The sequence below is a fragment of the Toxotes jaculatrix genome, chromosome 7 (genome assembly GCF_017976425.1).
Source record: "Toxotes jaculatrix isolate fToxJac2 chromosome 7, fToxJac2.pri, whole genome shotgun sequence".
In the NCBI taxonomy this organism is placed as follows: Eukaryota; Metazoa; Chordata; class Actinopteri; family Toxotidae; genus Toxotes; species Toxotes jaculatrix.
Window position 1 is genome coordinate 27,827,492 of NC_054400.1, and position 14,114 is coordinate 27,841,605.

Consider the following 14,114-nt stretch of genomic DNA (forward strand, 5'->3'; position numbering starts at 1 on the left):
TGTGTGTGTGTGTGTGTGTGTGTGTGTGTGAGAGTGAGAGTGAGAGTGTTGTAGTTGTATGTGGGGTGGAGCCAGTGAAGGTGCTGCTGGTGAGGATAGAGCGCCATGCTGTGGGAGTGAGGGACACACTGTGGCTGTTGTGTGTTGTCAGAGATCTTTGTGGTAAGTGGATTAAAAAAATAAAAAATAAATAAATAAATCAAGTGCCATTTCCAAGGTGGTTTGAGTGCTGATGGTTCTTGGTTGTGTTTCTCTTGCAGGATGGCAGAGCTGACTGGGAGAACCAAGAGAGACCAGGTGAGACGCTGCCTGTTGGTTAACATTGTTTAGTGTTTCTACACATGTGCATGCATTAATTTCTGTGTGTGTATGCATGTGTTTTCTCTGCAGGAAGGATGAGCTGCTCCAGAGGATCATCAGAGGGTAAGAGAAAGCATGGAAGTCAACATTACTCAGTGTTTCTATATTTAAACATGTTGACTGTGTTTCTTTGTGCTGTGCAGGATGGAGGAGCTGCTGATCCAGAGAACCATGAGGAACCATGAGGATGCATGTTGGCCCATACTGCTCAATGTTTCTACACTCAAGGATTCTTTTGTGTACACTCCCAGCAACTGTGTGTGTACTGCATCAGAGTGGAAGACCTGGGGAGAAGAACTTCAAGGACTCATCAGTCACAGTGGTCACGTGACTGTAGGCCTGCTGAAGCAGGGATGGAACCACTGTCTCTCAACGCTTCTGCTTCAAAAGATGGACACTGCGTCGAGAACAACATCACTAGTTGTGCAGGATGGAGGAGCTGATCAAGAGGACCATGAGAAGATGCATCTTAGCCAATACTGCTCAATGTTTCTGCATTGAAGGACTCAGTTGTATTTTGCTGTTTGTTTGTTTGTTTGTTGTTTTCTTTGTTCCTTTGTGTCCTGCAGGTGGCTGCATCTGGCTGAGTGGGGCTCCAGCTTGGATGAGGCTGTGGCCAGTGTGGAACCCAGGTAACCCTGTTTCACAATCTTTTAAAAAATAATAATAATTAACCAGATTAGTACCCAAAGTCAGATTTCTTTTTAAATTTTGATTTTATTTTTCCTTTTTTCTGCAGGTTGGAGGAGCTGATCCAGAGGACCCTTTGAGAGCAGGTGCATGAAGGCCACATTGTTCAGTGTATTTACCAGTATGCATGCATCCATGTCTGAGTGAGAATGTGTCTATTAAAATCAGAAAGAAGGAAGTGCCTGCTTTTGTCTTTAATGCACTCTATATGGTGCTTAGATCAGTTCTCTGGGGGCGGTGCACTGGGGTCCAACTAGGTTTGCAGTGTGGGTTTGCTATTTCCAGGCTGTTGCATCAGTGTGTGGAAACACATTATGCAGTTGTGATCCGGACACAACTGTATATGTGTGGAAGCCTATCAGCAGGTAGTGCTGGGAGCACAGGCTCTATTGTGTAGTTTAGTATTTTCAGTCTTAGTTGTGGCTATTTGTCACTATATGGATGGCACTGGGGTCAGTGTGTGTTTAGTGTGTGTGAGTCATAGTTGGTGCTTGATGTAGAAGAAAACTTATGCATGCATTAATGTCTCCTTGTTTCTTTCTGGGTGCGGCTGCTTCTGGCTGAGTGGCCATCTGACTTTGAGGCCATGGGCAATGTGGAGCTCAGGTAAAGCTCCTGCTGCAGCTGGATGTGAAGCAAAATATTACAAGTTCAACCACTGACCTGATCAGTATCCAAAACCAATGTGTTGGTGTTTTTCAGCAGGAGGGAGGAGCTGAGTGAGAGGACCATTTGAGACCAGGTGAGCAAGAGCCACATTGTAGTCTGTCTACACTTATGCATGCACTCATTTTTTATTTTCTGTGTGTGTGTGTGTGTGTGTGTGTGTGTGTGTGTGTGTGTGTGTGTGTGTGTGTGTGTGTGTGAGTGTGTGAGTGTGAGAGTGAGAGTGAGAGTGAGAGTGAGAGTGAGAGTGTTGTAGTTGTATGTGGGGTGGAGCCAGTGAAGGTGCTGCTGGTGAGGAGAAAGCGCCATCCTGTGGGAGTGAGGGACACACTGTGGCTGTTGTGTGTTGTCAGAAATCTTTGTGGTAAGTGGATTAAAAAAATAAATAAATAAATCAAGTGCCATTTCCAAGGTGGTTTGAGTGCTGATGGTTCTTGGTTGTGTTTCTCTTGCAGGATGGCAGAGCTGATTGGGAGAACCAAGAGAGACCAGGTGAGACGCTGCCTGTTGCTTAACATTGTTTAGTGTTTCTACACATGTGCATGCATTAATTTCTGTGTGTATGCATGTGTTTTCTCTGCAGGAAGGATGAGCTGCTCCAGAGGATCATCAGAGGGTAAGAGAAAGCATGGAAGTCAACATTACTCAGTGTTTCTATATTTAAACATGTTGACTGTGTTTCTTTGTGCTGTGCAGGATGGAGGAGCTGCTGATCCAGAGGAACCATGAGGAACCATGAGGAACCATGAGGATGCATGAGGAACCATGAGGATGCATGAGGAACCATGAGGAACCATGAGGAACCATGAGGATGCATGTTGGCCCATACTGCTCAATGTTTCTACACTCAAGGATTCATCTGTGTACACTCCCAGCAACTGTGTGTGTACTGCATCAGAGTGGAAGACCTGGGGAAAAGAACTTCAAGGACTCATCAGTCACAGTGGTCACGTGACTGTAGGCCTGCTGAAGCAGGGATGGAACCACTGTCTCTCAACGCTTCTGCTTCAAAAGATGGACACTGCGTCGAGAACAACATCACTAGTTGTGCAGGATGGAGGAGCTGATCAAGAGGACCATGAGAAGATGCATCTTAGCCAATACTGCTCAATGTTTCTGCATTGAAGGACTCAGTTGTATTTTGCTGTTTGTTTGTTTGTTTGTTTGTTTGTTGTTTTCTTTGTTCCTTTGTGTCCTGCAGGTGGCTGCATCTGGCTGAGTGGGGCTCCAGCTTGGATGAGGCTGTGGCCAGTGTGGAACCCAGGTAACCCTGTTTCACCATCTTTTAAAAAATAATAATAATTAACCAGATTAGTACCCAAAGTCAGATTTTTTTTTAAATTTTGATTTTATTTTTCCTTTTTTCTGCAGGTTGGAGGAGCTGATCCAGAGGACCCTTTGAGAGCAGGTGCATGAAGGCCACATTGTTCAGTGTTTTTACCAGTATGCATGCATCCATGTCTGAGTGAGAATGTGTCTATTAAAATCAGAAAGAAGGAAGAGCCTGCTTTTGTCTTTAATGCACTCTATATGGTGCTTAGATCAGTTCTCTGGGGGCGGTGCACTGGGGTCCAACTAGGTTTGCAGTGTGGGTTTGCTATTTCCAGGCTGTTGCATCAGTGTGTGGAAACACATTATGCAGTTGTGATCCGGACACAACTGTATATGTGTGGAAGCCTATCAGCAGGTAGTGTTGGGAGCACAGGCTCTATTGTGTAGTTTAGTATTTTCAGTCTTAGTTGTGGCTATTTGTCACTATATGGATGGCACTGGGGTCAGTGTGTGTTTAGTGTGTGTGAGTCATAGTTGGTGCTTGATGTAGAAGAAAACTTATGCATGCATTAATGTCTCCTTGTTTCTTTCTGGGTGCGGCTGCTTCTGGCTGAGTGGCCATCTGACTTTGAGGCCATGGGCAATGTGGAGCTCAGGTAAAGCTCCTGCTGCAGCTGGATGTGAAGCAGAATATTACAAGTTCAACCATTGACCTGATCAGTATCCAAAACCAATGTGTTGGTGTTTTTCAGCAGGAGGGAGGAGCTGAGTGAGAGGACCGTTTGAGACCAGGTGAGCAAGAGCCACATTGTAGTCTGTCTACACTTATGCATGCACTAATTTTATATTTTCTGTGTGTGTGTGTGTGTGTGTGTGTGTGTGTGTGTGTGTGTGTGTGTGTGTGTGTGTGTGTGTGTGTGTGTGTGTGTGTGTGTGTGTGTGTGTGTGTGTGTGTGTGAGAGAGAGAGAGAGAGAGAGAGAGAGAGAGAGAGAGTGTTGTAGTTGTATGTGGGGTGGAGCCAGTGAAGGTGCTGCTGGTGAGGAGAAAGCGCCATCCTGTGGGAGTGAGGGACACACTGTGGCTGTTGTGTGTTGTCAGAGATCTTTGTGTTAAGTGGATTCATTAATTAATTATGTAATAAATAAATAAATAAAAATTGTGGTGTTTCTCTTGCAGGATGGCAGAGCTGATTGGGAGAACCAAGAGAGACCAGGTGAGACGCTGCCTGTTGGTTAACATTGTTTAATGTTTCTACACATATGCATGAATTAATCTCTCTCTCTCTCTCTCTCTCTCTCTCTCTCTCTCTCTCTCTCTCTCTCTCTCTCTCTCTCTCTCTCTCTCTCTCTCTCTCTCTCTCTCTCTGTGGGTTAGTGCGTGTGCGTGGTTGCAGTGCAGGCCTGTCTTCAGCTCAGTTTAGATGTGGCTTTGTTCTGTATCCAGGTGCATTGGAGTTTGGGTCTGGCTGAGTATTGTCAGGGTTTAGTTGTGGATGGATTCAGTGTGTGTGAAAAGCATTGAGGTCGGTGTAGGTTTACAGTGTTTGTGCTTGTGTCTGTAGGTGGAAGCATATATGCAGTTGTGATCCGGACACAACTGTGTATATGTGGAAGCCTATGGGCAGATAGTGTTGGCAGTGCAGGCTGAAGTGTGTAGCAGAGTGTTGTCAGGCTTAGTTGTGTTCCAGTGTTGTTGTTGTTTTTTTTTGTTTGTTTTAACATTTAAGAGTTCATTTGTTTCTCACTTTCTCTGTTTCTGTGTTTTATTCAGGAAGTGTTGGATCAGAGGCAGTTGGTGTGTGTCCTGGGCCATGAAGAGGAAGAATTGGAAAGAGCTTTGTCTCCTGTTGGGGTTGTGCAGGGTGTGTTTGCAAATAAAGGCTTGATTTGTACCCAATGGCAATTGTCTGTTTGTTGGTTGTGCTTATTTTGTGATGTACAAACTGATTTCAAGGCTGCATGGAGTTTGGATAATGTGCCATGTTTAAACTTAGTGACTGGCTCCACACTTTAGGTTTAGGGCTTTTAGTTAATTCTTTGTTTAAATTAACTGTCAGTGTAAATGCAGTTGTAACATTTTGAGTTGTAGGTAACAGAAAATCTTTAGACAAACAGTTAATATGCAGATGAAACAGTGCAGGTTGTGCTGTGTGGATGCCAGATTCTCAGGCTTTAAACTGAGGTGTTAGATGTATCACTTAGACTTGACACTTTTACATATTCTTGGTTTAAACAGACCAAACCTATGTTAGAGCTGTATGCTGTGGCTGTTGGCCTGTGGTGTCTGGGTGCCATAGTGTAAGAGTTTAAACTGGGGTGTTGGGTGCAATAGTAAGATCTATGGGTAACTGTTAGCTGTCCCACTTTAATTTTAGACATAGACATGTCTGACTTGTTTTGTATGAGCACATGTATGTTAGAGTTTGGCACCGTGACTTTTAGACTGTGCTGTGTGGACGCCAGGCTGAGTTTAAACCCTGATGTGACAAATGTTCATTGTTTTTACACATATCCATTAATGTGTCTCTCTTCCCAGCTGTATGTGGCCGAGTGGGGCTCTGGCTTGGATGAGGCCATATCCAGGGTGGAGCTCAGGTACGCCCCCTGCTGTATGTGGAAGTGTAGCAGAATGTTTGAAACAGGTTTGACTGTACCTGTATCTGATGTAGAGTGTTTGTCCTGTGCAGGATGGAGCAGCTGATCCAGAGGACGATGAGAAACAAGGTGAGAGCAAGTATGTTTGTCAGTGTTTCTACAGATATGCATGCATTAATTTCTGTTTGTGTGTGTGTGTGTGCGTGGTTGCAGTGCAGGCCTGTCTTCAGCTCAGTTTAGATGTGGCTTTGTTCTGTATCCAGGTGCATTGGAGTTTGGGTCTGGCTGAGTAGTGTCAGGGTTTAGTTGTGGATGGATTCAGTGTGTGTGAAAAGCATTGAGGTCGGTGTAGGTTTACCGTGTTTGTGCTTGTGTCTGTAGGTGGAAGCATATATGCAGTTGTGATCTGGACACAACTGTGTATATGTGGAAGCCTATGGGCAGATAGTGTTGGAAGTGCGGGCTGAAGTGTGTAGCTGAGTGTTGTCAGGCTTAGTTGTGGTTATTTGTCAGTGTAGGTTTAGTGTGTGTGTTAGATGTTAGTGGCTCTTGATGTAGAGGCTGTCAGTAGTTGTGTATTGTTGATGGTGCTGTGCTTGGGCCTGTAGGTGTGAGTATGTGTGTGGCTGTGATTAGCAGGTTGATGAAGATTGGCATGAAGGTCACAGTCAAAGTGGAGCTCAGGTAGGCCTCCTGCTGCATCTGGAAACGTTTGAAAATGCAAAGTTAGACTTTTTCTTTTCTTCCTGTGGCTCATATTTAGTTTCTTTGTGCATTGTGCAGATGGAGCAGCTGATCAAGACGACCATGAGAAACAAGGTGAGAGCAAGCATGTTGGTCACCGTTGTTCAGTTTTTGTTTTTAACATGTCAGGAATCATTTGTGTCTCCTTGTCTCTGTTTCTGTGTTAAATTCAGGAGGCGTCGGGTCAGAGGCAGTCGGTCTGTGTCCTGGGCCATGAAGAGGAAGAATTGCATCTGGACTGTGGAGGGTGTTTGCAAATTAAAGGCTTGATTTTTACCCAGTGGCAGCTGTCTGCTTGTTGGCTTTGCTTATTTTGCAATGCACCAACTAATTTCCAGGCTGTGCAGAGACTGTGCCATGTTTAATCTTGGTGACCGGCTCCACACTTTAGGTTAACATTTCAACCTTAGGTATAGGACTTTTCTTTGTTTAGAGCCATCTGTGAGGACTGCCAGAGAGTAAATGAGACAAATATTTAATATCTAGATGAAACAGCGCAGGCTGTGCTGTGTGGATGCCAGATTCTTTGGCTTTAAACTGGGATGTGTTAAAAGCATCACTTAGACTTGATAGAATTTGAAGAACTCTGTTCTTTTTTTCTTGGTTTAAACAGACCAAACCTATGTTAGAGAGTTTTATGCTTCCAGTCCACTTGATAGTCAAAGTGCCATGATTTTAGTTTTTTTGTTGCTGCAATAAAGTGGATTTGTGTCTGTTGTCTTTTTTTGTCTTAAGCTTGACATGTAACAAATAGGGCAAATAGAAAAAAGATGACTTGAGTAGCCGCGATACAGGTCTACATGTACAGTGTGTCACACTTTACAAGTTTTTGTTGTTGCAGCAATAAAGTGGATTTGTGTTTGCGTTGTCTTTTCTGTCTTAAGCTTGACATGTACCAAATAGGGGAAATAGAAAGAAAGTTGACTTGAGTAGCCACGATACAGGTCTACATGTACAGTGTGTCACACTTTACAAGTTTTTTTTTTTGTTGTTGTAATAAAGTGTCTTTGTGCCTGTGTTGTCTTTTTTGTCTTGAGGTTGACATTTACCAAATAGGGGGAAGGACAACAAAGGAAAATTTAAAAAAAAAAAAAAAAAAAAAAAAAGGACTTTTCTGGCTAAAGACCGAAAGATGCAGCATTTAAAATTCAAAAACAGTAAGTAGAGATGTAATGAATGAGAAGAACAAAGTCATTGATTATTGAAGTAATCACATACCTAAAGAATTGAGTAAACAAACCAATCAAGTAGTAAAATATCTGAATACTGAGGTAATGGAGTAGTTAAGCCAAATGCGATAAAAGAACAAGTAATGGGGTAATTTAAGTATTTCAGCGAATAAAGTAATGGAGAAGTAAATCAAATATATTAAGTATTGAAGTAGTAAATCATATATATTAAGTATTGAAGCAGTCATGAGGTTAAATAAATGATTAGTTAAGTAATGTAATGGAGAAGTAAATCATATATATTAAGTACTGAAGTAGTAAATTATATATATTAAATATTGAAGTAGTAAATCATATATATAAGTATTGAAGTAGTAAATCATATATATATAAGTATTGAAGTAGTAAATCATATATATATAAGTATTGAAGTAGTAAATCATATATTAAGTATTGAAGTAGTAAATCATATATAAGTATTGAAGTAGTAAATCATATATATTAAGTATTGAAGTAGTAAATCGTATATATTAAGTACTGAAGTAGTAAATCATATATATAAGTATTGAAGTAGTAAATCGTATATATAAGTATTGAAGTAGTAAATTGTATATATTAAGTATTGAAGTAGTAAATCGTATATATAAGTATTGAAGTAGTAAATCGTATATATAAGTATTGAAGTAGTAAATCGTATATATAAGTATTGAAGTAGTAAATCATATATATCAAGTATTGAAGCAGTCATGAGGTTAAATAAACGATTAGTTAAGTAATGTAATGGACTAGATATTCAAAATATAAATAAAAAAAAAACCCTTTTTGGTGTTATTTCTGACTCACATTCAACCACTGGAACCTCTCACACACACACCCACACACACACGCATTACATACATTTACAAGCATTACATACATTTACAAGCATTACATCTCATACACGTTTCATGTGGGGATCGAACCCCGGACCCTTGGGTTGGGAAACAACGTGCTCTACCAACTGAGCTATCCAACCACGCTTTCGGCCTCGCTTTCACCGCCTTATGAGCCTCTCCTCAGTGGATTCAACAACGGGAGCTATGCTATAGTCTATTGTGCTTTGGTACGCTGACCCTTGGTGTTGATGTAACCGTAAGTAACCGACTAAATTTGCAAAATGGCGTCGAAAAATAAATTTAAAAAAAAAAAAAAAAAATTTCCCCCCGTTTTTTGTCCCCCTTTTCTCTTTCTCTGCAATTCCCACCACACACTCATATACATACACACACTCACACACATAGTTCACAGACACACAGACCAGCTTTACATACATTTCACAAGCATTACATACATTTACAAGCATCACATTTCATACACGTTTCAAGTGGGGACCGAACCCCCGACCCTGTGATTGGGAAGCAACGCGCTCTACCGACTGAGCCATCCAACCACGCTTTCGGCCCACCTTTCACCGCCTTATGAGCCTCTCCTCAGTGGATTCAACAACGGGAGCTATGCTATAGTCTATTGTGCTTTGGTACGCTGACCCCTGGTGTTGATGTGAAAAGCTCGAAAAACACGGGCTGCGGCGTGAGCTCGGTTAGCTCAGGCGGTTAGGTGAAGGGTTGGTAACCAAGAGTCTGCGGGTTCAAATCTTTATGGGAGTCATCTCTACTTTTAAAACCAGACACCCCGGTTGCCAATTGAAGAGGGCTCCGAATGCGATGGCCAGTGCGACGGCCAGTGGTGGCGCATGTGTATCGGTCGCGGTTTGAAAGCCGTACCGACTCTCTAGAAGCTGGTTCGAGACCAGGTCGTTCCACCGTGTAGAAACACTTTATCAATATAACATCAACGTTTACTAAAAGCAAGCGCAATGGAAACAACTGTTTTGGTAAAAGTTTTTGGCTTTTTCTTAATGATAATAAAAAAAAAAAAAAAAAAAAAACCATTTTTTTTTAATGATTTAAAAAAAAAACATCAATTTTTTGTAATGATTAAAAAAAAAAGAAGAAAGAGAGGGAAAGAAAGAAAGAAAGAAAGAGAGAGAGAGAGAAAGAAAGAAAAAAAGAGAGAGAAAGAGAAAGAAAGAGAGAAAGAAAGAGAGAAAGAAAGAGAGAGAGAGAGAGAAAGAAAAAGAAAGAAGAAAAGAAAAAGAAGAAAAGAAAAGTAAAAAAAAAAGTTTTCTTTTTGTATAATAATGTGGCTGTATTGTTACTATGCAAGCAAAGGCGTAAAGCTGAGTAGGAAGAGAGTAGGAAGAGAGTCTGCGAGCTCGAATCGACCCAGGGAGTCAAAATCCGAGCAGTAGGTCCGCGCAGCTTGCTGCGCGGACCATACTGCTCGGATTTTGGCTCCCTGGGTCGATTCGAGCGAGCTGCGTATAGTGATGCGTACATTCTTAATGACTCTGTAAAAAAAAAAAAAACTCCAAAAAAAAAAAAGAAAAGAAAAAAAAAAACGTTTACTTTTTCGTTTTGCATGACAATATAGCGAAAGACGGCATCGCTTGCGATGCCGTTTTTCGCTATATTGTCATTAAAAAAGTCATTAAAAAAGCAAAAAATTTCGCCAAAATAACTGCTTCGTTTGCGCTTGCTTTTTGTAAATATTAAAGTTAGATCGTTAAAGAGTTTATACACGGTGAACGATCTGGTCTCGAACCCGCTTCTTCGGGGGTGGTGCGGCTTTCAAACCGCGAGCGATCCACGTACGCCACCGCTGGCCGTCGCACTGGCCGCTGCATTCGGAACCTTCTTCAATCTGCAACCTGGACGTGTGGTTTTAAAAATAGAGATCGTTCCCAGCAGGAATCGAACCCGCAGACTCATGGTCTCCAACCCGCAGCTTTACCGCCTGAGCTATCCGAGCTCACGCCGCTGCTCGTCGTTTACGCGCTTTTCACGTTAGCGTACCAAAACACGATTAACATGTTGTTAGATTCACTCATGGGAGACTCATAAGACGGTGAGAGCGGGGCCGAAATCGTGGTTGGCTAGCTCAGCTGGTAGAGCGCCTTGTCTCCCAATCACAGGGTCGGGGGTTCGATCCCCACATGAAATGTGTATGAAATGTAATGCTTGTAAATGTATGTAATGCTTGTAAATGTATGTGGTGTCTGTATGTCTGTGAATGCCTATGAATTGTGTGTGTGTGTGTGTGTGTGTGTGTGGTGAGGGTTACAGAGAAGGAGAGGGGGGAAAAACAAAATATAACCAACTTTTAAAAAATTACTTTTTTTCGACGCCATTTTCCAAATTTAGTCAATTACTTATGTAACAGATTACTCTGTTCGATTATTAACTGTCGCAAAAATACATGCTAAAATGAAGCAATTAAGAACAAAAACCGTAAAACTAATTTAACCATAGACGAAACGGTCTCGAACCAGCCACAGCCCGACATGTGTGGCTTTAAAGCCGTGATCCAGCAACCCTGAGCCGATCCCCACATGAAATGTATGCTGTATGTAATGCTTGTACGATGTATGTAATGCATGTTAAATGTATGCAATACCTGTGTGTGTGTGTGTGTGTGTGTGTGTGTGATATGGGCCGCAGTGGGTGAATGCGACAGCAGTAACAAACACCAGCAAAAAAAAATTCTTTAAAATTATATTTTGCATATCTACTCCATTACATTACTTAACTAATCGTTTGTTTAACCTCATGACTAATTAAATACTCTAAGTAGTATTTAAGATTACTTGTTCTTTTATCACATTTGGCTTAACTACTCCATTAGCTCAGTATTCAGATATTTTACTACTTAATTGGTTTGTTTACTCAATTCTTTAAGTATGTGATGGTTTTGTTTGCTTTTTAATGTTAAGTGCTGCATTTTCCATCTTTAGCAGAAATGCAGCAATTCCATTTGCAGAGAAAGCAGCACACAAGATTATTTGATTTCTTCTCTATTGTCCCTGCATAAGTTCCTACACGTCTTCATTGCTTATAAATAGAAAATGAAAATAGTTCATTGATAACGGGCCGGTAGGACTGAGTCATGGAGGAGGTCACGGTCAAAGTGGAGCCCGGTAGGCGCTTCCCTGGATCTGTGAGTTTGGCAGAATGTTTTAACCACAGGCTCTGCTACAAGATGAATTCATTCAAAACAGCTTATGACTCATTGAAACAGGGGTAAGCTTCCATCATGAAAGTCCACTACACTGTTGATGTGCAGTTGCATACATGGGCCCACTCAGTGCCACACAATACCAAATGAGAGTTACGTAGAGTGGCACTTTGTAAGAGTTTGAGTTGTAAAGTGTGACACACTTTGCACATGTAGACCTGTATTGTGGCTACTCGTCTATTTTCCTCTTTTTGACCTTTCCCCTATTTGCTACATGTCAAACTTAAGACAAAAAAAAGACAACACAGACACAAATCCACTTTAATACAACAACAACAAAAACCTGTAAAGTGTGACACACTTTGTACATGTAGACCTGTATCATGGTTACCCAAGTCATTTTTTTTCTATTTCACCTATTTGGTACATGTCAAGCTTAAGACAAAAAAAGACAACGCAGACACAAATCCACTTTATTGCAGCAACAAAAACTTGTAAAGTGTGACACACTTTGTACATGTAGACCTGTATGGCTACCCAAGTCATCTTTTTTCCATTTCCCACATGTCAAAAAAGACAACACAGACACAAATCCACTTTATTGCAGCAACAACAACAAAAATCATCACACTTTGACTATCAAGTCAACAGGAAGCATAAAACTCTCTAACATAGGTTTGATCTGTTGAAAAAAAAAAACAAAAAAAAAAGAGTTCTTAAAATTCTATCAAGTCTAAGTGGTGCATCAAACACCTCCCAGTTTAAAGCCTAAGAATCTGTCATCCACAGAGCACAGCCTGCGCCGTTTCATCTACATATTAACTATTTGTCTCAAAATTGAGCCAAAACTCAAAACCATTACAACTACATTTACTCTCTGGCAGTCCTCACAGATGGCTGTAAACAAAGAAAAGTCCTATACCTAAGGTTGAAATGTTAACCTAAAGTGTGGAGCCAGTCACCAAGATTAAACACGGCACAGTCTCTGCGCAGCCTGGAAATCAGTTGGTGCATTGCAAAATAAGCACAGCCAACAAGCAGACAGCTGCCACTGGGTACAAACCAAGCCTTTAATTTGCAAACACCCTTCTGCTTCAATTCTTCCTCTTCATGGCCCAGGACACACACCAACTGCCTCTGACCCAACGCCTCCTGAATTGAACACAGAAATGGAGACAGGGAGACACAAATGAACCCTGAAATGTTAAATAAAAAAAATAAAAAAAAATAAAGAAGAACAAAACAACAAAAGACTGAGCCATGTTGACCAACATGTTTGCTCTCACCTTATTTCTTGTGGTCCTCTGGATCAGCTCCTCCATCCTGTATAGGACAAATACACTCTACATCAGATACAGGTACAAACAGTCAGACCTATTTTAAACATTCTGCTACACTTCCACATACAGCAGGGGGCGTACCTGAGCTCCACCCTGGATATGGCCTCATCCACATGCAGCTGGAAAGAGACAGACATTAATGCATATGTGTAAAAACACTGAACATTTGTCACATCTGGGTTTAAACTCAGCCTGGCGTCCACACACCACAGTCTAAAAGTCACAGTGCCAAACTCTAACATACATGTGCTCATACCAAACAAGTCTGACATATAAAGCCAACTATTACACACACATCTACTTATTCATGTCTAAAGTCAGAGAGGTACAGCCAAACAGTTACCCATAAATCTTACTATTGCATCCAACAGCTCACAGTTTAAACTCTTACACTATGGCACCCAGACACCACAGGTCAACAGCCAAAGCATTCAGCTCTCTAACAGAGGTTTGGTCTGTTTAAACCAATAGAAAAAGAACAGTGTTTTTAAAACTCCATCAAGTCTAAGTGGAGCATCTAACACCTCCCAGTTTAAAGCCTAAGACTCTGTCATCCACACAGCACAGCCTGCGCTGTTTCATCTGCATATTAACTAGTTGTCTAAAAATTTTCAACTACATTTACACTCTGACAGTCCTCACAGATGACTCTAGCCACTTAAAGAATTAACTAAAAGTCCTAAACCTAAGGTTGAAATGTTAAAGTGTGGAGCCAGTCACTAAGTTTAAACATGGCACATTCTCCAAACTCCATGCAGCCTTGAAATCAGTTTGTACATCACAAAACAAGCACAGACAACAGACAACTGCCACTGGGTACAAATCAAGCATTTATTTGCAAACACACCCTCCACAAGCCCAACAGGAGACAAAGCTCTTTACAATTCTTCCTCTTCATGGCCCAGGACACACACCAACTGCCTCTGATCCAACACTTCCTGAATTGAACACAGAAATGGAGACAGTGAGAGACACATGAACCCTGAAATGTTTAAAAACAAAAAAAAAAAACCCACAAGACTGAGCCACGTTGACCAACATGTTTGCTCTCACCTTGTCTCTCACAGTCCTCTGGATCAGCTGCTCCATCCTGCACAATGCACAAAAAAACTAAACATGAGCCACAGGAAGAAAGAAAGTCTAACCTTGAATTTTTAAACACATACAGCAGGGGGCGTACCTGAGCTCCACTTTGACTGTGACCTAACCACCGAGCCACACAGCT

At 41.5% G+C, this 14,114-nt stretch overlaps 1 protein-coding gene and 1 long non-coding RNA gene across 2 annotated transcripts in view; one reads left to right on the top strand and one right to left on the bottom strand.

The window, feature by feature from the left end:
• Nucleotides 1–6,250: 6,250 nt before the first annotated feature.
• On the top strand, nucleotides 6,251–6,770 carry LOC121185091. The gene is made up of 3 exons (XR_005894336.1): nucleotides 6,251–6,267; nucleotides 6,367–6,402; nucleotides 6,501–6,770. It is a non-coding gene; the product is annotated as an uncharacterized LOC121185091 (long non-coding RNA).
• Nucleotides 6,771–10,109: 3,339 nt separating this feature from the next.
• Nucleotides 10,110–14,114, bottom strand: part of LOC121184962 (endoplasmic reticulum mannosyl-oligosaccharide 1,2-alpha-mannosidase-like) — a 16,759-nt gene continuing 12,754 nt past the window's right edge. Inside the window, exon 5 of the mRNA XM_041042895.1 lies at nucleotides 10,110–10,238. Within this exon, the coding sequence (XP_040898829.1) occupies nucleotides 10,110–10,238 (129 nt within the window). The remainder of the gene's footprint in view (nucleotides 10,239–14,114) is intronic.